At 42.7% G+C, this 26,108-nt stretch overlaps 1 protein-coding gene across 3 annotated transcripts in view; it reads left to right on the forward strand.

Moving 5' to 3' along the window:
- The first annotated feature begins 4,988 nt into the window (after positions 1 to 4,988).
- Positions 4,989 to 26,108, forward strand: part of rhpn1 (rhophilin, Rho GTPase binding protein 1) — a 29,963-nt gene continuing 8,843 nt past the window's right edge. The window contains exons 1-9 of one of the 3 annotated variants that reach the window (XM_071346115.1): positions 4,989 to 5,195; positions 5,459 to 5,549; positions 9,366 to 9,481; positions 12,506 to 12,634; positions 13,752 to 13,827; positions 13,947 to 14,024; positions 14,735 to 14,859; positions 17,464 to 17,630; positions 17,784 to 17,971. In XM_071346115.1, the coding sequence (XP_071202216.1) occupies positions 5,170 to 5,195; positions 5,459 to 5,549; positions 9,366 to 9,481; positions 12,506 to 12,634; positions 13,752 to 13,827; positions 13,947 to 14,024; positions 14,735 to 14,859; positions 17,464 to 17,630; positions 17,784 to 17,971 (996 nt within the window). In that variant the 5' untranslated portion in view covers positions 4,989 to 5,169. Of the gene's footprint in view, positions 5,196 to 5,458; positions 5,550 to 9,363; positions 9,482 to 9,572; positions 9,766 to 9,945; positions 12,635 to 13,751; positions 13,828 to 13,946; positions 14,025 to 14,734; positions 14,860 to 17,463; positions 17,631 to 17,783; positions 17,972 to 26,108 lie in introns of those variants that run through there. The other 2 variants (XM_071346116.1, XM_071346117.1) reach the window with 2 other exon arrangements.

A 26,108-nucleotide genomic window follows, 5' to 3' on the forward strand; every position in this document is an offset into this window, starting at 1 on the left:
TACCTTGGAGTCATACACCTTGACGATGAAGGGGAGTGAGGGGTCGGGATGTGCCAACAAGGGAGCAATGGTGAAACGTGCCTTCAGCGTCTCGAACGCCCTCTCAGCCTCCACCGTCTAACGAAGCCGCTGGGGACCTCCTCTCAGCAGGGAGGTAAGAGGCGCGACCACCGTGCTGAAGCCCCGGATGAACCTCCTGAAATAGTTGGCGAATCGCTGGACTGCTTTAACGGAGTTGGGGATGGGCCATGACCTGGCTGCACTGACGCGTTGCTCCTCCATCTCCAGTCCCTCCGTGGAGATGAGATAGCCCAAAAAGGACACGGACCGCTGGAAAAACAAACATTTCCCCTGTTTAACATATACTGTATATAGATCATACTCCAACAGTCTTCTCAGCACAGACCTGACTAATGAGACATGCTGGACGCGGTCAGCAAAATAGATCAAAATGTTGTCTATATAGACCACTACGCCCCGTCCCAGCATGTCCCGAAACACTTCGTTGATGAAGGCTTGGAATACTGAAGGAGCATTAGACAGGCCAAATGGCATTACGAGATACTCGTAATACTCACATTTGTTCGATGATGGTTGGGATGAGGGGTAAAGGATAGCTGAACTTGACGGTGGCCTTGTTCAGTGTTCGATAATCAATGTAGGAGCGCAGTCCCTCATCATTCTTTTTGACAAAAAAGAAGCTTGAGGAGGCTGGTGATTTAGAGGGGCGGATAAAACTTTGCTGGAGACTCTCCTTTACATAGGTCTCCATGGCCTCAGTCTCTGCATAGGAGAGGGGATAGACATGTCCTCTCAGGAGGGCTGCGTCAGACAACAGGTCAATGGCACAGTCCCAGGGGCGATGGGGAGGCAGGCGTGTAGCCTGGGTCTTTGAGAAAACCCAGAGCAGATCCTGGTACTCCTGTGGTAAATCCACTTGAGAAGCACAGTCCGGACTTTCCACCGTAGTGGTGTTGACAGACACCACGAGACACCTCCCCAGACACTCCTGGGACCAACCCAGCAGTCTCCTCTCAGACCAGGAAATAACCGGGTTATGCAAACTCAACCAGGGGAGACCTAAAACAATGGGGTGCGTGGGGGTGTCTATAATCAAGAAAGTGATCTGTTCTGAATGAGTGTCATGGGTCAGCAAAGAAACAGGAACAGGAACAGTAATGTGATGTACGAGCCCTGTCCCTATTGGACGATTATCCAAGGCTCGAACTGGAATGGGTGACTGTAGGGGAACCAAAGGAATGCGCAATGCAGTGGCCAGTGCGCTGTCTAAGAGATTCTCGGCAGCTCCGGAATCAATCAGAGCCAACTGAAGGGCTAGGGTACTCAGGGAATATAATGGGAAAACACACTGGTTGATTTGACAGACAAGGAGAGGAGACCTTGCACACTCTTTAGTAGGCTTAGATTGAAAACATGGCAAATAGGAGTGGCAATACCGTCCTCTATTATCCTCAGTCATTTTCCATCCAAGTTGTCAGACCCCGGTGGCTTGTCATTGTTGATAGACAACAATAATTGTTTCACTTCTTCCACACTCACTTTACAGAATTCAAAATTACAGTGCTTGTCTTTCATAATTTGATCAGCTATACTTGGATGTGTAGTGTCAGCGTTTGTTGTTGGCATTTCATGCATAAATGTGATAATCTTGCCAATGAATAAATGATTAAAGTGATTGGGTTTTGTGGGTTTTGTGATGAATGAACCATCTGATTCAATGAACAATGGAGCTGAGTTTGCCTTTTTGCCCCAAATTTCAATTAAGGTGCTCCAAAGTGTTTTACTATCATTCTTTATGACATTTATCTTTGTTTCATAGTATAGTTTCTTCTTTTTTAAATTCAGATTAGTCACATTATTTCTCAATTTGCACTATGTTTGCCAATCAGTTGTGCAGCCAGACTTATTTGCCATTCCTTTTGCATCATCCCTCTCAACCAAACCATTTTTTAATTCCTCATTTAACAGTTTTTACAGTCATTTTCTTAATGAGTGTATTCTTATTAGTAACTGTAATAAGCAATTTCATTAATGTCAAGTGCAGCGTCTGGTTGCTTCTCATTACACTCTACAGGCCAACAAATATACTTTACATCAACAACATAGGAATCACTACAAAACTTATTTTATGACCTCTTATACACTATATTAGGCCCAGCCTTTGGAACTTTGGTTTTCCTAGTTATGGCTACTATATTGCGATCACTACATCCGATGGATTTGGATTCTGCTGGTTCCATTCTGTGCGTTCTATCATCATGAGCGTGCTTCCCAACCAAGGGGTTGTCACTAGTTACCATAGCCACAAAGTCATAATTATGGCTAAACCCCGCCTCTCTTTAAAAAGGAGAATTTTAGTTTTTATACATTTTTACTATAATAGCCAATTTGGACTCTGTGGCTGTGTTTACTAGTGACAGCCCACCCAGGGGTTTCCTTTCGATGCCAGGGTCTAGGCGTTGCTGTGGGTCATCACTAGTTAACACAGAGATAATGTCATAAACCATGCCTATATTTCCACAATTTATCTTCTTAAAATGTCATTTTAAGCTGAACCCCTACGTTAACCCTGACCTTAACCACACTGCTAAACTTATGCCTAACCCTAACCTTACATTTTTGTTTTCATCATTTTATGATATAGCAAATTTTGACTTTGTGGCTTTGTTATATACTAGATGTCAAGTTTAGGGGACCTGCGTGGTTCTGGTACCGACCAACATTTTCATGTATAAATCGATCTGTGGACACCGTAGATCGAAATGGCTTGCATTGACCGATAGCCCAGGTTCCCACAGACACTATATATGTGTAATGTAGGATGTGAATTCTGAAACCACTTGAAGCTGGGATTTGCCTGAACCCTACATCACAGCCACTGACAAAGCACATGCCTGCAATCCTTACATCGTAGCGCAGCAGGAGAGAGTAGTTTCATCACTATAGCAGAGATCGATTTATAGCCATTAATCTAAAATAATTCATAGATTTTAATTCTTAAGAGTCTATTGACGCACTCGTGCGTCCATCTATGGTGGCCGAGCTACATCGGTGTTTGTCAGACCATGAGACATCCCAAAAATTGGTCTTCTCACAAAAACAGTTTGCTCTATGACCTCCACAAGTGTCACTGGGCTCATCTGAAGGTAACCCATAAAAACAAATGGAAGTATGGAGGTCGTTTAGTGGCAACAAAAATAAGGGGTTAAATATGTGGCCAAAAAAACAAAATATTATATCTCCTACATATAGGACAGACACTTCAAGACCTGTCTTTATAAATATGTTATTCAAAGCGTTTCTATGTGCTAAAGTAGTAAAGGCCAAATTCAATATTATATCAAATCATTTTTTACATAAAATACCTAAAGGGGTCAAAAAATTCCAAATCGATTAGCTAAATGATCCATGGGATGACCATTTTTAAAAAATCTAATAAATTAGCTTAGAACCCACTCCCCCAACGGCTTTTACACAGAACCCAAACCGGCTGCACGCGTGCGCTATCGTGCATAAATTTATTTTGTCCCCCTACACCGATCACGACACGCAGGTTAAAATATCAAAACAAACTCTGAACCAATGATATTAATTTGGGGACAGGTCGAAAAGCATTAAACATGTATGGTAATTTAGCTAGTTAGCTTGCACTTGCTAGCTAATTTGTCCTATTTAGCTAGTTTGCTGTTGCTAGCTAATTTGTCCTGGGATATAAACATTGAGTTGTTATTTTACCTGAACTGTACAAGGTCCTCTACTCCGACAAATTAATCTACACATAAAACGGCCAACCGAATCGTTTCTAGTCATCTCTCCTCCTTCCAGGCGTTTTCATCGTTGAACTTATTTGGTGATGTATCTAAACTTTCATAGTATTACCACGACAACCGGCAAAACAGTTAGTCTTTCAATCACCCACGTGGGTTTAACCAATGAGGAGATGGCATGTGGGTACCTGCTTCTATAAACCAATGAGGAGATGGCACGTGGGTACCTGCTTCTATAAACCAATGAGGAGATGGGAGAGGCAGGACTCTGAGCGCGATCTGCGTCAGAAATAGGAATGACTTCTATTTTAGCCCTTGGCATCGCAGACGCTCGTTGGCGTGCGCGAGCAGTGTGGTTGCAATAATTGAATAAACAGATTTCTAAATTTATTTTGCGACGCTCACGCACGCGACGTGTCTGGTCAGCGTGTTAGTGAATTAATCAGTTGTTCTGCGCTTTGCCACACTCAGATGAGAGTGCTCTGAAATCGACAGATAGCCAGAGCGAATTTAAGAACACACCCTAAAATAGAGCTCCATGAGAAGTTCACAGCAATGGGAGCAGACGTTTTTATCAAGAGACACCTTTAGAAAATAGCACATTTACTCTAACACTAAACATACAGATACGTATTTTACACTTATAAGGAAGGTGAAATCTTATAGTTAGTAGTTTTATAGCTTTCTAAATACAGTATAATCAAATTATAAGTCATTTCAACCCTTATTCATACAGTTTTGTTGAATAGGAAATACATCATATGCTGTAAAATATTTCATATTTTCATAATTTTATCATATTTGTACTGTGTACTTGAGTTTGTGTCCTCAAAAGTGACTACACCTCATCAATGTATAGCTATTTTTAACAGAAAGGTGGGCCTTTATCCTTTGTTGTAGTATGCAGAATTACTAGTGTTTGTTTAAGGTCAAGGTCCTCGAAATAATTACTTTTGGGATTACGTAGATTACATTTGAGATTACATTTAGTTACAGTTAATTGTTTATAGTGGAAACCGTTGCTATGGGCAACTGTAATTCCACAATTTTGCAATCGCCCATGGGATTCACAATTGGACAGTTTAACTTGTCAGTTAGAGAAATATCATATTTTGATTCGTAAAAATCAACGTCAATTAATGTAAGTGTTATGTCATTGGTTATTTTGCATTTAAAGACACCGCCTCCTGGAATAAAGCCACGCCACGAGTTATTTCGTTTGTCTTTTGTGCGAGAGAGTTGCGCGAATGCAAGTTGTAAAATTAGACCGTGATTGTTTTGTTACGGGTCTTTCCTATGTTGATTTGCTCTCTTCCCATCCATCGCAACAGACCCTGGCCTGCAAGTATTGGTGCAACAAGTTGCATAGCGTCCTGGCTTGATGATGGGAGAAGAACCTGCGACGAGGCAAGTGTACTGTTTAGTTGTGGGACAATGCTATGTTACTAACATCAACCGCTAGGCAGAACGAGCTCCTCTATTCAATCCCAGTTCACTTGTTTCTAGTTTCGATATTGTTCCAACCATAGAAACTATATAACACTTAAACACTGTCTGCTTGTCTTAGAAATGCCGTGACAATAACTGGTAGGGTTGGCTAGAGTAGAACGGGAGGAAAAGTGGTGGTTTTATTTTGTACAAATTAACGGCCTTGGGACATTCTGTTGTAGAGAGCCAGAGATGTCTGACGCTGGCTCAGACGAGGAGTTGGAGCTTCCCGCACGGATGGAGGAGGGGAATCACAACGGGAGTATCAGAAAGGTGAGGGATACGCAGTTGTAGCTCCAAAAACACGGTACTGTACCAACACCTTTTATATTACACGTCCAAACGGAAAAATTGACAGCATATGCTATGACACTACAAATAATATTAAAATAAATACCAGATCAAATATGTACTCTTCAAAGTTATTTATTATTAACATGCATTTCCATGCAGTGTAATTACTGAATCGTTGACAAATTCATTGAGGGGTATCCTGGACCTGCATTGAGTTGCCTTATGTTGGTGAACTATTGGTGACTTAGGTTGGGGGTCTGCTATTGCGTCATTGGGGGTAGATTGGAGTAGGATACTGTCCAGTTGGGAGGTGTCATGGTACTGATGGTATGTGGCTAGGAGAGCCTAGTTACCCCATTTCACCCCCTGCTGTATCCCTGCTGTCCCCTGGCTTGGGCCTGGAGCACAGCTATGGCTGAGCTGGGGCAGTGGGCTGGAGCCCTGGGTCTGGAGGGCAGCTATGGCTGAACTGGGGGCCCTGGGTCTGGAGGGCAGCTATGGCTGAGCTGGGGCAGTGGGCTGGGGCCCTGGGTCTGGAGGGCAGCTATGGCTGAGCTGGGGCAGTGGGCTGAGGCCCTGGGTCTGGAGGGCAGCTATGGCTGAGCTGGGGCAGTGGGCTGAGGCCCTGGGTCTGGAGGGCAGCTATGGCTGAGCTGGGGCAGTGGGCTGGGGCCCTGGGTCTGGAGGGCAGCTATGGCTGAGCTGGGGCAGTGGGCTGGGGCCCTGGGTCTGGAGGGCAGCTATGGCTGAGCTGGGGCAGTGGGCTGGGGCCCTGGGTCTGGAGGGCAGCTATGGCTGAGCTGGGGCAGTGGGCTGGGGCCCTGGGTCTGGAGGGCAGCTATGGCTGAGCTGGGGCCCTGGGTCTGGAGGGCAGCTATGGCTGAGCTGGGGCAGTGGGCTGGGGCCCTGGGTCTGGAGGGCAGCTATGGCTGAGCTGGGGCAGTGGGCTGGGGCCCTGGGTCTGGAGGGCAGCTATGGCTGAGCTGGGGCAGTGGGCTGGGGCCCTGGGTCTGGAGGGCAGCTATGGCTGAGCTGGGAGGCTGGATCAGGGGACTGAAGCATGGCTATGGATGAGCTGGGTCTGGAGGCTTGGAACTGGAGCACGGCTATGGCTAAACTGGGAGAATGGAGCAGGGGCCTGAAGGCAGGCTACTGGAGCATGGCTAGGCGAGCACCCTAATCCCTACAAGCACTCTGAGGATTACTGGGCGCACGCTCACAAAACAAACAACTCAGAGGGGGATGAAGGGAGTTGGGAGAGGGAAGGAAATGGAGAGAGGGTTGGTTTAGAGAGGGGGATGAAGGGGGTTGGGAGAGGGAAGGAAATGGCGAGAGGGTTGATTTAGAGAGGGGGATGAAGGGGGTTGGGAGAGGGAAGGAAATGGAGAGAGGGTTGGTTTAGAGAGGGGGATGGAGGGAGTTGGGAGGGGGAAGGAAATGGAGAGGGGGGGGGGGGTCCTATCGCTTCTGACCACAGAACATCAACTGTCATTTTCTGTTCTTTTCCTGACGATTGTAGGCCTACATGTTGGCAAGACATGTTCATGTCTTGTCCTTTATCAGCAGACTGAAGGAAGACTACAGTGGAGTCGGGTGTCTGTAACAGGTGGCCCTGGGTTGAGACCCCATTCCAGCTCTACTCATAGTATGGTGCAGCAGCATCATCAGACACTAGTACAGTCCTGATCTAGGCTCTGATCTCCTAGCAGCAAGTGGCAATTACTCACCCCATTACCAGTGACCATAGCTCACCTCCTCTTCCCAGCCTCATGTCTTCTAAGATGAGATCTCAGAGCCCATCTTAGCCACTTATAGACGTGGTGGATGAAGTTGGTGTTGGAAAAAAGAGCACTGCTAACTTCTGGTGGCTGTATTTCTATCGTAGGCAGGGGTCAGGTGTAAGAGGTGTTCCAAGTCTCCTCCGCTCCGTGGGCCGTGACGTCTAAGGACTTACCTCACAGCAGGTTACTGACTGAGGTCTACTGGGGCTTGGTCTCTTGGCAACCATCGCCACGGGGATCCTGTTGCCAATGTAATAGGCTATCTGATCCTAACTATAACGGAGGAGGGTGGTCTTAACCCCTTACACGTGTGAATTGGCCTATATGGATAGGGCCACATTTGAAATGTTTCAAACACAAGAAATATGGAGAGCATATGCATAACCATGGTAGCAATTTAAAGGAAAAGTTTGGAGACTATGGGAACATTAGATTAAAGGTGAGGACACAACAGTTCACCTGACACAAGACTGAATCCAAACATTACACTGTTGAATTTCATGTTTATTTTACATTTACTGTACTTTTCGCTGCATTTGTTGATAACAAAATCTGAAAATACTCAGGATACATTCAGTAACATAAGAAAATGATTGGAGAATTTGGGGTGAGCGGTCTAACTGGTGTTTCCAAGTGGCCGCACACCTTATCTAAAGTGTACACAGTTCCTAAGTAATTTCAATGCACTTTCATGACCTAAAGAAGTCTTCAACTATGAGGTTATTTTTCGAGATCCTATCTATGCCGTTGAGGAATTAGAGCAAGTACACGTGTAGTTGTGTTTAGAACACAGACCTACATACCTGCCTTTACACTAACTGTTGTTTTTAAGCAATCCAAAAACAGTCCATTATAAATCGCAATCTGGGTCAGGTGGGAATAATTTGAAAGCTTGTTCTATTGCCAACATGACTAGCTAAATTTATAAAATACTATCTTAGTACTTAGCTGCTATGGCCTATTTATTGCCTTACCTCCTTACTCTATTTGCACACAATGTATATAGAATTTTCTATTGTGTTATTGACTGTACTTTTGTTTCTCACATGTAACTCTGTGTTTTTGTCGCACTGCTTTGCTTTATCTTGGCCAGGTTGCAGTTGTAAATGAGAACTTGTTCTCAACTGGCCTACCTGGTGAAATAAAATAAAAAGTGTTAAGCTTTCACACGGCAATTCAGAGAAGCAGATTGTAATTTTGGTGTGCAATGAATAGTCGTGAGTGCGTTGTCCGTGGCAGATTTTCTTCATAATATAACAAAGCACAGGTTCACTGTGTTCAGGACAAGCCAGGGTATAATGCCATGTCATCTTGTAACTGTACATCACACATAGTAGTGATAAACGTTGACACTGTATATTACATGAGTTTTATGATATTGAAATGTGAAGTGCACATTTGGACTCACGGGCGTTTTGGTTTGCTTGTATGACATCAGTGGTATTTATTATAATCCTCAATGTCTCATCTTTCAAAATGCATTGAGTCCTCGTAATTTACACTATTTCGCCTCACTCGAACAACAGTTGCCCATCTAGCGGTAGGGATGTGGGCAAGATCTTGTCGTGCTCAAGTTCAGACCGGCTGTCAGTCAAAACCCATACAGAGCTGTGAGGCGGAGACACTGAACTCTTACCTCATGTAGAGCATGTTAATGTACAGCCATTGCATTCCAATTTAGGCGCTTACCGGTGTTCAAATCTGCCATTTTTAACCCGTACACAAGTGTGAAGGGTTAATCACTTATACTTAATCAGGGAGGGAAACTAACGAGGTGCTCAGATGTATCTATTACAGGGCTTTAATGTAATCCACTGAACAGTCCACCAACCCCTACCTGTTCGGCTAGGAGTACTCTGTTTTACCTGCAGTTAGTGTTTAATAGACGCTTATTATACACAAATGCATGTAAACTAGAACTACACATAGGGCCTAGACACAAGCAAGCAGACAGACATATGTGCTTTAGCATGTTATGCATTATCCACAATCTATTCCCCCCCCTTCTCTCCAGGGTTGTGATCCGTGTTCCCAGACCCAGCGCAGTAAGCTGCAGCACCGTAGGGCTCGTATCAACCAGCAGATCAACAAGGAGATGAGGATGAGGGCTGGGGCTGAAAACCTCTTCAGGTGAGCTGGGGTGGGTGAGGGAAAGGACAGGTCATTGTACCAGTGGACAAATACTGTCTCTGATCCTGTGTGTACACTGTCCTCCCGGCAGCTCTGAGACGCATCCACTTCCTCCGCTGTGGTGGAGAAGGAACCCAGAGCCCCACTACCTGTGGAAACATTGAGCTGTATCACATATAAACACTAGCAGATGGATCTACCAAACTATTTTAGGGTGTATGGGGAACGCCTCAAACACACCACCTTGTTTTATGGCTCTCTGTGTGTCTGTGGTCAATCGGCAGGTTTGATTCAGTTTATTTGATTTATTTTTTCTTCTCCCCTCAGTTTTAAAGTGTAACTTGCCAGTTGGGTGGTCTTATCAAACACACATACTCTTTCTCTGACCTGTGCTGAACTTGTACAGTTCTAATACAGCCTGTTCTCATTCTGTCTCCTTTAAAGTAATTACGATTTTATTTCAGAGAAAGGAGGAAGAAAGCGGCTGGTGGCAGGACATCAAAGCTGACCTAGTGTTTTATAGCACATCAAACCAACCTCAGAGCATTAGCGTCATTCTGATCCTTTCAAACAGTTCATCAAATTCATCCCACGCTTGTATATGTACAGTGTTACTGTGGGAGCCACTGAAGGACATGGTGTGTCTGAGTGGTTATGTAGAGGAGCAGAGCTATGGTACGTTGGACACTGTCTTTAACATCCACATTCATCAGAAAGGATGAGGAGCAGGAGAATGGGGAGAGGAGACTTAATTGAATTAAAGCAGAGCAGTGTGCTTCCTCTTTCTTTAGTGGGCTGTTGAGCTGCTGAGTCAGGCTGTCATATGATGAACAACATCAAGCTAATTGAAAGAAAACCAACCCTCCCCGTGTATCAACTCTCCCTCCCCTCACTTGTTTTTTTAGGTTTTGAGAAAAGCTAGCATAAGGGAAATATAGAATAAGATCAGCCTAGTCATTGAATTAGTAGAGATGTCATGCACCATGTATCCCATTCACCAGCTTTTTATAGTTGATTCAGTCCTCTGAGGCTAGAACATGAATCAAATTGTCCTGCTTCAGAATTTGCTGTTTGGCCCTATAGCCACCCCTCTTATGTGGTTGTCTCTATGGCAGGGCTCTATGCTGACCTTTTTTACAAGGAGCACATTTGCGCTTAAATTGAGAAATTTGCTATTTAAGCTGATGCTCCTAAATTGAAATTCCAGGTCGCACAGTAAATATTTAGGCCCATATGCGTGTTAAATGGTTGCACTAGATGACCCCCCCCCCCCCCCCCCCCAGCAGCACCCAGACCTGTCCCTTCCTTCCCCCTCTATTGAGACTGGCTTACAGACGTCCTTGGCACCACCAGTCAGCCACCAATCAACAGGCTTGTCTCGTCCAGCTGCTGCACCTTCCCATTCCCATAAAGATAAGTATTTTCCCAGGGAGGGCAGCTGTCTGCAGGAATCTCATCTCTGATTTTCTGGGTTTAATTGGGAGACATGTTTATCCTCACCAGTGTCCCACACCCACATATGTAATGGAACCTAGGAGGGGGTGTATCTCATTAGAGCTTCTGATTGGCTGATGTCATATGTGGTGGCATGCTGGTGTAACAGGACAGTGTGTTTATATACTGTGGGCTGGTGTAACAGGACAGTGTGTTTATATACTGTGGGCTGGTGTTTATATACTGTGGGCTGGTGTAACAGGACAGTGTGTTTATATACTGTGGGCTGGTGTAACAGGACAGTGTGTTTATATACTGTGGGCTGGTGTAACAGGACAGTGTGTTTATATACTGTGGGCTGGTGTAACAGGACAGTGTTTATATTAGTGTGTGTGTGGGGGGGGGGGGTGTCACAGATTGGTGGTTCAAGGTGTGTGTGTCTGTTGGTTAACTCTGTCTCTGACTCAGACAGGTGTCAACATGCCTGTCAACAAACACCTAGTTAAAATAGGGTAACCTTTCACCTGTGTGTGTCGGTCTTCTAATCCGGGACAAGTCTCCCGTTGCGGTTGAAAGACTGGCTCTCGTTGATTCCTAATTGTCTTCTGACAAAGGGAGTCGCTTTCTCATCCAAGTTAATCACCGTTGTGTATGTGCTGAGCGACAAGGGCTTTTTCAAGTCTGTTCGGTTTTTGAAAAATAGTCACGTTTTTGATTTGGTTTAAACAAATGCATTATGTGGGTTGCATGCTGTAACAACACAGAATAAAGCAATTAATAAAAGCCCCATGATGGCAGTGACTGCTCATTACTGCGTATCACTTATCAACCATTTATTCACATTACTTTACATCAATAAAATATTTCAGTTGTGACATTTTTTAATTTGATCATCTCTTCTCAGGCGGTGTCTCTGTCCCAACAAGTCATCCCATATAGACTAGTAGCTGGCTATAGCGCTGCTTTCTGACAATCACTATTTTAGTAGTTCTTCAAAGTAGCTCAAGCATATTTTTATGACTTCTGAATACCAACAATGAATTACTTAGATCATGTATTGTCGGATAGAGATGCCTCACAAAGCAACAACTGCTCTCTATCCTTCTCGATCTGGCGCTCTGTCTCTCTCCTTCGCCGTATCGGTCGGCCCTACGAGACTTGCCTGGACAAGTGGAAGGCTCAATGTATTCTGGTCATTGTAGTTAAATAACCAACATTTGGGCTAATTGCTTTGTGTGTGTTAGTTATCAGCCCAAAACTCCTCGGGGCTCCAGAAAGTGTCCATTCCGTAACCAGGGGGAGTACCCAGGATTTCTGTGACGTGGAGAGAAGTGTCTGTCGGATATCATGACAACTAAGTGATGCCTCGCGTTTGAGGAACGTTCTAAAATGTTAGCGTTGTTTACATCAGATCAGCCAGTCATCCACAGTAACGAACGCTTATGTCATCAAACACACTGCTGCCTGTTGACCATTTGACAAATGCCCATGGACAAAATGCGTTATCCTGTTTCTGTATGGTATTTTTATATATTGTGCTAGTATGGTGTTTGTATAATAAAATCTGATATGAACATGTTTGTGTTGCAGAGCCACCACTAACAACAAGGTAAAGGAGACTGTGGCTCTAGAGCTGAGCTTTGTCAACTCTAACCTGCAGCTACTGAAGGAAGAGCTAGAGGAACTCAACAGCAATATGGAGGTCTACCAGACCGAGAGGTAACATGTGAACAACAAGATCTCATAGTTTTACTTAGAAATTTGATGTATTATGGATGAACGTCTTTTTTTAATGCATTAATTCCATGTCGTTACCAAGGTTAATTCCACGTGGTTACAGGGTTAAAACAAACAACTCAAGGTTACATTTAGGTATTCATGCCAAGTGGCTAATGGAAAATTCCAACTGAGAGCTTTTGGTATTTGTTTCATTAGTCCATTGTTGACATAGTCCCAAAATGTTTTGCTGGTCAGTAATCTAGTTGTCAAGATATGTAACTTTCAAAATACAGACATCATCCCCGTGTGACGCATTTTGCATCATATGATGCGTCATACGGGGATGTTTTTCTGTATTTTGAAAGTTGCATATCTTGACAACTTGATTGCTGACCAGCAAAACATTTTGGGACATAATTAACAATGCATTAATAGTTTTGGTGTAGTTTTCTTTTAAGATTAGGGCTATGGTTTGGAGGCTTTACAAAAACAAGATGCTGTTTCCATGAAGTATCAAGTATTCTCCCGGCTTGTTAGAGCATTGTGAACTGCCATGATGCAGTGATCAGAGTAGCGCTCTTCGCCCTCAGAGTATCATGAGTTCGCGCCAGTGCTGGCCAATAATATTGCTATTTTTGTTTTGTGAGTGCTGAAGAAGGCATATCGCCGTTCTCAGGACCTTTTTTTAAAACGTCCAAAATTGAAGTCTGTTTCTAGAGATCAGCCTGGTGTAAAAGCACACACCCTGGTGGAGGGCGCGAACACACAATGCGGTGGCCTATTTGCGCTAATTATAGTCTAATGAGTGGCCTGGAATGCCAGTAATGAAGTGAGTTGTGTGTGTCTGTGTTAGCCAGGCACAGTTCTGAGGTTTCTTCCATCCCAGCTGAAGCTCAGGGTCACAAGGGGGACAAATCCTGTGATTACTGTCATTAATTACCCCATGGTGAGGGGTGGAGTTAATGCACTGTGTTGTGGTATTAGAGGAGTGAGGGGCTACTGCCCAATATAGTTACTGTAATAGTACAGGGAGACAGATGGGGAGGGAGGTTTGGGTTTTTCTGTGGCGGTTTGTGACAAATGTCATTTAAAACACGTGTTGGTCTCTCTCCTTAAGTGAAGCCATCAATGTTCCCATGATCCCACTGGGTCTGAAGGAGACCAAGGAAGTGGACCTCACTGTCCCTCTCAAGGTAAGGACGATAGGACCTTACGGCCTCCCTCAAGGTGAGGACAATGGATAATATCTCTCTTGCTCGTTCTCAGTACTCACTTTATTTAAAATGTATCTAATTTTTCATCACTTTGTCAGGACGTTATCTGTGAGCACTATGGAGAGGACAGCTCTTTGTTTGAGAAGGAGATCAAGGAGTTTATGGAGCTCAGACAGGTTAGATACCCTCAGCTTGAAATGCTAATTACCTGCTCATGCTGTTGAAGATGCTGCCACCTAGTGGATTTGACATTGAGTACGGTTACATGCACGCAATAATGTGATTATTATCGATGGTCTGATTAATATAGTAGTTCGATTAAAACGTTTACATGCTTTGCAAGAAGAATGCTTTCCCTAATAATCCTGTTTACATGGACACATCTGAAATCAAGCTACCTGATGACACTGATAAATGCAGAAAATCACCAATCAAAATAAAGGTTCTACCACAGCGGCCATGTTATTTTTGGGAATCATATTTGATTCTCAGTTCGGACATATAAAGTTTGTATGTGAATTACGTCTAAGACTAACGAGGAAGGCTCTCGGCTGGTGCTAGCACCTGCACAGCTGGAATGCCCATTTATTTATTTACATGTCCTAATGATTTGAAAGATTGCTCAGAAAACCAGGTGTTTTAATTGACATACGTTTACTTCGATTTGGACTTTACGCCAATTAAGATAAGCTGAGTAAGGTGTTTTACATGACTATTGTGTAATCTGACTACTGCATAATCATTTTAATATCCAATTATTACTGTGCATGTAAATGTACTCGTGACTATTGGCTGACTGGTTGATCCTCTGTGGCTGTAAATATGCATGTTATTCCATGTTGCGTTGTGTTAATGTGTGTATTAAGTGTGTGTTTGTTGTCAACAGGCCATGCGTACCCCCAGTCGTAATGAAGCAGGTTTGGAGCTTCTGATGGAGTATTATAACCAGCTGTACTACCTGGACCAGAGGTTCTTCCCCCCACACAGAACACTAGGAGTCCACTTCCACTGGTATACACCCAAACCAGACGTGCGCGTACACACACACTGCAAACCACCGCATGCATGCGCACGTCTCTTACTCATCTCTCTCATATCTCATCCTCTGTTTCTCTCCCTTCTCTCAATTCAAGGGGCTTTATTGGCATTGGAAACATATGTTAACATTGCCAAACCAAGTGAAATGGATAATAAACAAAAGTGAAATGAACAGTGAACATTACACTCACAAACATTCCAAAGGAATAGAGACATTTTAAATGCCATGTGTGTATATATACAGTGTTATAATGATGTACAAAAGGGAAAATAAATAAACAGAAATATGGGTTGTATTTACAGTGGTGTCTGTTCTTCACTGGTTGCCCTTTTCCTGGGGCAACAGGTCACAAATCTTGCTGCTGTGTTGGCACACTGTGGTATTTCACCCAATGGATATGGGAGTTTATCAAAATTGGGTTTGGTTTTTGAATTCTTTGTAGGTCTCTGATCTGTAGGGAATATGTCTCTAAAATGGTTATATATTTGGCAGGAGATTAGGAAGTGCAGCTCAGTTTCCCCATTTTGTGTGCACATAGGCTGTCTTCTCTTGAGAGCCAGGTCTGCCTACGGTGGCCTTTCTCAATAGCAAGGCTATGCTCACTGAGTCTGTACATAGTCAAAGCTTTCCTTACGTTTGGGTCAGTCAGTGGTCAGGTATTCTGCCACTGTGTACTCTCTGTTTAGGGACAAATAGCATTCTCGTTTGCTCTGTTTTTTTTGTTAATTCTTTCCAATGTGTCAAGTAATTATCTTTGTTTTCTCATGATTTGGTTGGGTTTAATTATGTTGCTGTCCTGGGGCTCTGTGGAGTCTGTTTGAACAGAGCCAGCTTGGTTAGGGGACTCATCTCCAGGTTCATCTCGCTGTAGGTGATTGCTTTGTTATGGAAGGTTTGGGAATCTTTTACTTTTAGGTGGTTGTAGAGTTTAACGGCTCTTCTCTGAATTTTGATAATTGGCTGGTATCGGCCTAATTCTGCTCTGCAAGCATTATTTGGTGTTTTAATTTGTACACTGAGGATATTTTTGCATATCCTCAATTTGTATTTTTGTGAATTCTTGGTTGGTTTGCAGACCCCAGACCTCATAACCACAAAGGACAATGGGTTCTATAACTGATTCAATTATTATTAGCCAGATCCTATTTGGTATGTTGAATTTTGTTCCTTTTGATGGTGTAGAAGGCCCTTCTTGCCTTGTCTCAGATCGTTCACAGCTTTGCGGAAGTTCCCTGGGGCGTTGATGTTTAGGCCGAGGTATGTATAGTGTTTTGTGGGCTCTAGATTGAATTTGTATTTGGTCCTCGCAACTGAACTTTTTTTGGAACTACCATTATTTTAGATTTACTGCCAGGGCCTGGGTCTGACAGTCTGTGCAGAAGATCTAGGTGCTGCTGTAGGCCCTCCTTGGTTGGGGACAGAAGCACCAGATCATCAGTAGATATTTGACTTCAGATTCTAGTAGGGTGAGGCCAGGTGCTGCAGACTGTTCCAGTGCCCTTGCCAATTTGTTGATATATGTTGAAGAGGGTGGGGCTCAAGCTGCATCCCTGTCTCACCCCATGGCCATGTGCAAAGAAATGTATGTTTTTTGCACATTTTAACCACTTGTTTGTATACATGGATTTTTTGTTTGTTGGAATGTTTTTCCCCAACACCCCTTTCCATCAACTTGTATAGCAGACCCTCATGCCAAATAGTCAAGCTTTTTTTTTTTATCAACAAAGCATGGGATGACTGCCTTTGTTTTGGTTTGTTTGTCAATTAGGGTGTGCAGGGTGACTACGTTGGAGGGTTTGTATTTTGTGCTGTAGTTCATTCAGTGTAATTGCCATAACCACTGGATTCTCCAGTCTTTAATAGTTGATATTCTAAGATTTGTGTTTGATCATGTATGTTTTTTCTGTGTTCTTTGTTATAGAGCCAAACAGATTGGTGAAGTGGCTAATCCATACCATATTTATCCATCTGTTCTGGATGGATAACTCAATGTTTAGTGTGTTCCAATCTTCCCAGAAGTGGTTTAGATTCTGCAATTACATTGAGCTGATTTCTGATGTACTGTTCCATCTCTTTCCGTAGTGTATTTCTGTATTGTTTTAGTGATTCACCATTGTGAAGGCGTAGGCTCAGGTTTTCTGGGTCTCTGTATTTGGTTGGATAGGTTTCTCAACTTCTTTCTTAGGTTGCATTCTTCATCAAAATGTGTCATTGTTGTAAATTTTTAGGTTGTCTACTTGACATTTTTAGATTTGATAGAGAAGCTGAGAGGTCAAATATACTGTTTAGGTTTTCTACTACCAAGTTTACACCTTCACTATTTCAGTGGAATGTTTTGTCCAGGAAGTTGTCTAAAAGGGATTGAATTTGTTGTCTAGTAGGGTTCTGCACTATTTTCCTTCCATCTATAGCATTTAATATTATTCAGTTCCTTTGGCTTTGATGCCTCATAATTGAGTATTGATCTGTTCAAGTAGACTGATCTGATGAAGTGTCAGTGGGCTGTGGGAACGCTCTGAGACTAAACTGCCCCGCACCTCTCTCACACACCTGCCCGTCCCCCGCTCTGTCTCTAGGTATGACTCTCTAACAGGTGTACCGTCGTGCCAGCGTGCGTTGGCATTTGAGAAGGGCAGTGTGCTGTTCAACGTGGGGGCTCTCTACACACAGATAGGAGCCAGACAGGACCGCTCTGCTACAGCTGGCATAGACCGGGCTATAGACGCCTTCCAGAGAGCTGCAGGTAACCACACATTCTTACGCTCACATTAACATGGCATGCGATGCACTCACTGATACACACACACACACATCTTCTGGTTGCGCTTTGCGTTTTCTCTGTCATTACTGTGTTTCAACATACTTGTAAAAGCTGTTTGTGTGTGTGTGTGTCCAGGTGCATTTAACTACCTGAAGGAGAACTTCTCCAACGCTCCCAGTCTGGATATGAGTGGCCCGTCACTATGCATGCTGGTCCGCCTGATGATTGCCCAGGTGCAGGAGTGTGTGTTCGAAAGAGTCACACTCACAACTCCGGACACGCACTTCGTCACCCAGCTACAAGTGGCAAAGGAGGCCGCACGGGTGAGGGGACGTGTGTGTGTGTTATGTTTTACAAACATGTTATACTCACTGGTGCACAATACCTTGATCCGCTGCACACTTGAGTAAATATGGATCCAGATTGTCAGCGCCTAACGATTTCTTACGATCTATAGCACATCGTGCAGATAAGACCTCATCTTCTGTGACTTTTTGGAAATTAAAAATGGGCTTACTGTTTTCCACATCAGCTGAAGGCCGAGGGGCTGAAACAATAGACCGGTCAGGATCATGTTGGCTGTTTTTTTTGGCCATTCACCAGCAGAAATAAAGTGCTTATTAAAAACATCACAAATTTCAGTTCAGTCACTGATGATCCCCGATTCCGATGTAATTTGCTTCGGCAGGGACGTTGAATTTCCTCGTTTTAAGTGAGTTAAAAGTTTTCCATAATTTAGAGGGATCACCAGCAGACTCTGTCATAGCACTAAGAAAATCCTAGATTTTTTTTTCCTTTTTTATTCCCCAATTGCATAAAAAGCAGCCAATCAGCTGTTTCACCAGGTTTCCTCACCAAGGCCCATGCTTGATTCTTTTGCAGGAAAATGATTTTTAAATCACAGGAGAACCAAGGATTAGTTTGTTTAAATTTTTAAATGTATATCTGTAAGTTGCTTTAACGGGCCGTGTTTATCAGCCATGGAGGTAAAAATTGACGAAAAGAAATTGGGTCCATTATGCAGTTTACGGATAAAAGCTCTGAGAAATAAAGGTCATGGATAAAGGCCTGCTCGGAAGTGTTTATAGTTTCTCTTTAGAATTATACAGGGGTCAGGGTTTTTCTGCCTAGTGTCTCTGATACATGTAATAGGGCAGTGGTCACTGTCACTGCCTAGTGTCTCTGATACATGTAATAGGGCAGTGGTCACTGTCACTGCCTAGTGTCTCTGATACATGTAATAGGGCAGTGGTCACTGTCACTGCCTAGTGTCTCTGATACATGTAATAGGGCAGTGGTCACTGTCACTGCCTAGTGTCTCTGATACATGTAATAGGGCAGTGGTCACTGTCACTGCCTAGTGTCTCTGATACATGTAATAGCGCAGTGGTCACTGTCACTGCCTAGTGTCTCTGATACATTTAATAGGGCAGTGGTCACTGTCACTGCCTAGTGTCTCTGATACATGTAATAGGGCAGTGGTCACTGTCACTGCCTAGTGTCTCTGATACATGTAATAGGGCAGTGGTCACTGTCACTGCCTAGTGTCTCTGATACATGTAATAGGGCAGTGGTCACTGTCACTGCCTAGTGTCTCTGATACATGTAATAGGGCAGTGGTCACTGTCACTGCCTAGTGTCTCTGATACATGTAATAGGGCAGTGGTCACTGTCACTGCCTAGTGTCTCTGATACATGTAATAGGGCAGTGGTCACTGTCACTGCCTAGTGTCTCTGATACATGTAATAGGGCAGTGGTCACTGTCACTGCCTAGTGTCTCTGATACATGTAATAGGGCAGTGGTCACTGTCACTGCCTAGTGTCTCTGATACATGTAATAGGGCAGTGGTCACTGTCACTGCCTAGTGTCTCTGATACATGTAATAGGGCAGTGGTCACTGTCACTGCCTAGTGTCTCTGATACATGTAATAGGGCAGTGGTCACTGTCACTGCCTAGTGTCTCTGATACATGTAATAGGGCAGTGGTCACTGTCACTGCCTAGTGTCTCTGATACATGTAATAGGGCAGTGGTCACTGTCACTGCCTAGTGTCTCTGATACATGTAATAGGGCAGTGGTCACTGTCACTGCCTAGTGTCTCTGATACATGTAATAGGGCAGTGGTCACTGTCACTGCCTAGTGTCTCTGATACATGTAATAGGGCAGTGGTCACTGTCACTGCCTAGTGTCTCTGATACATGTAATAGGGCAGTGGTCACTGTCACTGCCTAGTGTCTCTGATACATGTAATAGGGCAGTGGTCACTGATGTCATTTGCAAATAACACCCTAGCTATATTTGAGGTGTATTTAAAACTTCTTGTCACTACAGGGGGTGCTGTTTCAACTTCGACATTTTGCGTCTCCAAATTAAACTGCCTCGTACTCAATTCTTGCTCGTACAATATGCATATTATTATTACTATTGGATAGAAAACAATCTCTAGTTTCTAAAACCGTTTGAATTATGTCTGTGGTTGAACCAGAACTCTTTCTACAGCGAAAATCATGACAGGACATGCGAAGGTCTGAAAACTAGGCTCTGATCTCGGATCAGTTTAAAACTCTGTGTGTGCCCTATGGATCGAAATGAACTGCACCCGCCTTCCCCTGGATGTCAGTAACCAATGAGAAGTGGAATGGAATCTCTACGTATTTCTCAGAGTTTATAAAAGGCAATGGATTGACATGTACGTTCTTTTGGACGCTCGCCAAGGCGCAAGAGGGGACATCAGAATGGCATGTTGAATAGCTCTTGTTATCGGGCTAAGATATATCCGTCTGATTTAATTCGAAATAGGTGTTAGAAACATCATAACGAAGTTATTTGAAACCGATTTATATCAGTTTATGCGAGTATATTGCTACATTCGGAATTTTCGTAGTATTGCGTTTGAGGATTTGGACATGTGTGTGCCAGGTAGCTACTATTAGCTGCTAGTTCCGACGTTGAAGTGGACGTTTTACAACAAAGCAACGATTCTTTTGGACAAAAGGACACCTTGCCCAAGATTCTGATGGAAGCTCGTCCAAAAGTAAGAACTATTTATGATTTTATTCCGTATTTATGTGGAAAAATGTAAACGCATTTTTCGGCCAATATTGCGGCACTAGTCTGGCTGTAACGCACACTGTATGTCTAGTAAGGTTAATTTTAAAAATCTAAATCAGCGGTTGCATTAATAACCAATGCATCTTTCATTAGCTGTCCAACCTGTATTTTCTTTAGTCAATCTAATCGATAAATAATAGTAAACTTAGGTGCCCTTCCAAGATGGCGCCGGCCAGAATGCATGCCATGTTTTGACTGATTACATAGCATAACCACGATTTGTGATGCTAAATATGCACATTTTCGAACAAACTCTATATGCATTGTGTAATATGATGTTACAGGACTGTCATCTGAAGAATTCTGAGAAGGTTAGTGAAAAAATTAATATATTTTCGTGGTGATAACGTTATCGCGCTTTTTGCCTTGAATCAATGCTGGGGTGATGTTAGCTCATGTGGTATGCTAATATAACGATATATTGTGTTTTCGCTGTAAAACACTTAGAAAATCTGAAATATTGTCTGGATTCACAAGATGTTGGGCTTTCATTTGCTGTACGCTGTGTATTTTTCAGAAATGTTTTAAGATGAGTAATTAGGTAATACACGTTGCTCTCTGTAGTTATTCTAGTCGCTTTGGGTGAGTTTTGTGATAGTGGCTGCAATGGTAAACTGTGATTTATACCTGAAAAATGCACATTTTTCAAAAAAAAAAAAAAGGTATACCATAAATATGTTATCAGACTGTCATCTTATGAAGTTGTTTCTTGGTTAGTGGCTATATATATCTTTATTTAGTCTAATTAGTGATAGCTACTGATGGAGTAAAAAAATGGTGGACAAAAAAAAGTTGTATTTTGCTATGGTGGTTAGCTAATAGAAATACATATTTTGTCTTCCCTGTAAAACATTTAAAAAATCGGAAATGATGGCTGGATTCACAAGATCTGTATCTTTCATTTGGTGTCTTGGACTTGTGATTTCATGAACATTTGATTATATGATATCCCTGTGGCTTTAGGCTAGGCTATGCTAGTCAGCTTTTTTGATGGGGGGGATCCCGGATCTGGGTTTGTGACTCGTTAGAGGTTTTAAGATAAGGTCTATTAATGTAGATTTTTCCAGATCTTTTGGATTAGGACGGGTAGGTATAGTTATTTAGTTCGTTACAAATGTCTCTAATTTAAGTGACGCTGGCATCAGCCAGTCCAGATGGAGATCTCCGATAATCAATCATTCAGAGTTTGCATAATTAGACATTAACTCAAACAGTTTGCATAGAGCAGATACCGGAGCTGAGGGTGGGCGATAAACTCCCGCTAGCGTTAATAGTGCATTATAACCAAGGACCACATTTAGAACTAAGCAGTCATACTGTCTCGGGAACAGAAGTTGAAATGGACACCGTGACATCTAGGTTGCATTTAACATAGATGGCAATACTTCCACCTCTGCCTGCTCTGTAGATATTGTACCCAGCTAACAGAATGCTTTTCCAACCGTCTTGAAGGTGTTCCCACATGCTGAGCACTTATTGGCGGCTTTTCCTTCACTCTGCGGTCCAACTCATCCCAAACCATCTCAATTGGGTTGAGGTCAGGTGATTGTGGAGGCCAAGTCATCTGATGCAGCACTCCATCGCCCTTCTTGGTCAAATAGCCCTTACACAGCCTGGAGGTGTGTTGGATCATTGTCCTGTTGAAAAACAAATGATAGTCCCACTAAGCGCAAACCAGATTAGATGGCGTATCGCTGCAGAATGCTGTGGTAGCCATGCTGGTTAAGTGTGCCTTGAATTCTAAACAAATCAGACCGTGTCACCAGCAAAGCACCATCACACCACCTCCATGCGTCACTGTGGGAACCACATATGCGGAGATCATCCATTCACCTACTCAGCGTCTCACAAAGACATGGCGGTTGGATCCAAAATCTCAAATTTGGAATCATCACACCAAAGGACAGATTTCCACCAGTCTAATGTCGGCAGGTTGCCTAGTGGTTAGAGCGTTGGGCCAGTAACTGAAAGATTGCTAGATCGAATCCCCTAGCTGACAAGGTAAAAATCTGTCGTTCTGCCCTTGAACAAGGCAGTTAACCCACTGTTCCTAGGCTGTCATTGTAAATAAGAATTTGTTCTTAACTGACTTGCCTAGTTAAAAATATAAAAAATTAAATGCTCGTTTCTTGGCCCAAGCAAGTCTCTTCTTATTGGTGTTCTTCAGTAGTGGTTTCTTTGCAGAAATTTGACCATGAAGGCCTGGTTCACGCAGTCTCTTCTGAACAGTTGATGTTGATGTCTGTTACTTAAACTCTGAAGCATTTACTTGGGCTGGTAACTCTAATGAACGTATCCTCTGCAGCAGAGGTAACTCTGGGTCTTCCTTTCCTGTGGCGGTCCTCATGAGAGCCAGTTTCATCATAGCGCTTGATGGTTTTTTTCGACTGCACTTGAAGAAACTTTCAAAGTTCTTGAAATGTTCCGGAATGACCTAGCTTCATGTCTTAAAGTAATGATGGACTGTTTCTCTTTGCTTATTTGAACTGTTCTTGCCATAATATGGACTTGGTCTTTTACCAAATAGGGCTGTCTTCTGTATACCAACCCTACCTTGTCACAACACAACTGATTGGCTCAAACGCATTAAGAAGGAAAGAAATTCCACGAATTACATTTTAACAAGGCACACCTGTTAATTGAAATGCATTCCAGGTGGCTCATAAAGCTGGTTGAGAGAATGCCAAGAGTGTGCAAAGCTGTCAAGGCAAAGGGTGGCTACTTTGAAGAATCTCAAATAGAAAATATATTTTGATTTGTTTAACACTTCTTTTTTTTTGGTTACTACATGATTCCATATGTGTTTCATAGTTGTAATGTCTTCACTATTATTCTACAGTGTAAAACATTTTAAAAATGAAGAGAAAAAAATCCTTGAATGAGTAGTTAACTTTTGACAGAAAAGATATGGGGGATTGGAATTGATGCAGACAATTACATTGATGGAAGCTACACTCTCTGCAATACTAAAGCTGATCTACCCCCTAAAAAATGTATGCAATAGCCAATTAGAATATACAGACCACAAATTCTATCATTTCATTTAGTATACCATCAACACAGCTACATTTATGCCTTTACAAGACTATGGGGATATTTTATATGAATGCTTCCGCTCAGTGTTTGAGATCAATTGACACCCTTTACCATGGCACTTTGAGATGTATTTTAAACTGCAAAACCCTTACGCACCACTGCACTTTGTATACCAGGGTTGGCTGGCCTTCTCTAGTCACTCGTAGGCTCAGTCACTGGTATACTTTTATTTATAAAGCCATTTAGGGTTTACTACCTTTTTTATTTGGGAATTTTTATTGTTCAGAAATGTGGTGGGTACTCTCTTCGTTTGCTGGACTTTATCCTGCTAACTGTTCCAAATGTCCGAACTGAATTTGGTAAAAGGGCTTTTATGTACTCTGCGCCATCGTCTTGGAACACCTTACAAAATACTTTTAAACTGGAAGAACTTGTCCCGATTTGGTATTTTTAAATCACTGATGAATGATCTTGAGACTGATTCCCTGACCTGTCAATGTTTTTAATTTGCTGTTTTTGATTTTTGTTATACTCTTGTGAATTCTATGGTTTTTACTAGATTACTTGTAGTTCTTCATGTTTAATTTTTGTAATGACTTTGTGCTGCCTATCTTGACCAGGACGCTCTTGAAAAATAGATTTTAAATCTCAATGAGCCCTTCCTGGTTAAATAAAAAATAAATAAATAAAAACACCAGTCCTTTTTGGGTTGGAGGGTTTGTATTTTGTCCTGTAGCTCATCCAATGTAATTGGAGAATCCAGTGGGTTGTGGTAGTCTTTAATAGATGATTCTACGTTTTGTAAATAATCACGTATATATTTTTTGGTTCTTTGTTAAACCACTTCAACCTTATCGGCCATTTATCTCCATTTTAGATAGATAGCTCTTCGTGTTTGTTTAGTGTGTTCCAATCTTCCCAGAAGTATTTTGATTCTATGGAGTCTTCAATCACAATGATGTTTTCTTATGTGCTGTTCCTTCTTTTCTAAGTGTATTTCTGTGTTTTAGTGTTTCACCATAGTGAAGGCGTAAGCTGACGTTGTGGTTCTGTGTTTTAGTGTTTCACCATAGTGAAGGCGTAAGCTGACGTTGTGGTTCTGTGTTTTAGTGTTTCACCATAGTGAAGGCGTAAGCTGACGTTGTGGTTCTGTGTTTTAGTGTTTCACCATAGTGAAGGCGTAAGCTGACGTTGTGGTTCTGTGTTTTAGTGTTTCACCATAGTGAAGGCGTAAGCTGACGTTGTGGTTCTGTGTTTTAGTGTTTCACCATAGTGAAGGCGTAAGCTGACGTTGTGGTTCTGTGTTTTAGTGTTTCACCATAGTGAAGGCGTAAGCTGACGTTGTGGTTCTGTGTTTTAGTGTTTCACCATAGTGAAGGCGTAAGCTGACGTTGTGGTTCTGTGTTTTAGTGTTTCACCATAGTGAAGGCGTAAGCTGACGTTGTGGTTCTGTGTTTTTTGTTGGATAGGTTTCTCAATTTCTTTCTTAGGTTTTTACATTCTTCATCAAACCATTTCTCATTGTTGTCTTAGGTTTTCTGCCGGAATTTAAATTTGATATGTTAGCTGATAGGTCAAATATATTGTCCAGGCTTCCTACTGCTAAGTTTACACCTTCTTCCCTATTGCAGAAAAAAATGTTGTCTAGAAGGGATAGGATTTGTTGGCCAATAGTTTTTTGGTAGGTTTCGACACTGCCTTCTTTCCATCTATAGCATTTGTTAATAGTGTGCAGTTTGTTCTGCTTCGATGCCTCATGATTGATTTATTGCTCTGTTCAAGTAGATTGTGATTTTGCTGTGGTCTGATAGTGGTGTCAGTGGGCTGACTGAACGCTCTGAAAGACTCTGGGTTGAGGTCGATGATAAAAGTAATCTACAGTACTACAGCCAAGAGATGAGCTATAGGTGTACCTATCATAGGAGTCTCCTCTAAGCCTACCATTGACTATGTACATACCCAGCGTGCAACAGAGCTGCAGGAGTTCTTACCTGTTTTTGTTGGTCATGTTGTAAAATGTTCCTGTTTTGAGTCATTTAATAGTGTTAGGTCTGCTCTATACCAAGTTAGCATACTCCTTGAGTCTCTTCCCTGTTTCACACCTGGTAGTTTGGTGGATGGGACTACCAGCTCTCTGTAACCTAGAGGGCAACCAGTGGGTCCATCTCCTCTATACCATGTTTCTTGTCAGATGACGATGTCTGTATTTCAAATTTCTTTGAAGTCCAGGTTCCTGCTCTTTAGGGCAAAGGCAGATGACCTCAGTCCTTGGCAATTCCAGGCTTTGTGTAATATAAAGTGTCCAATGTT

This window comes from Salvelinus alpinus, chromosome 16, assembly GCF_045679555.1.
Source record: "Salvelinus alpinus chromosome 16, SLU_Salpinus.1, whole genome shotgun sequence".
Classification (NCBI taxonomy): Eukaryota; Metazoa; Chordata; class Actinopteri; order Salmoniformes; family Salmonidae; genus Salvelinus; species Salvelinus alpinus.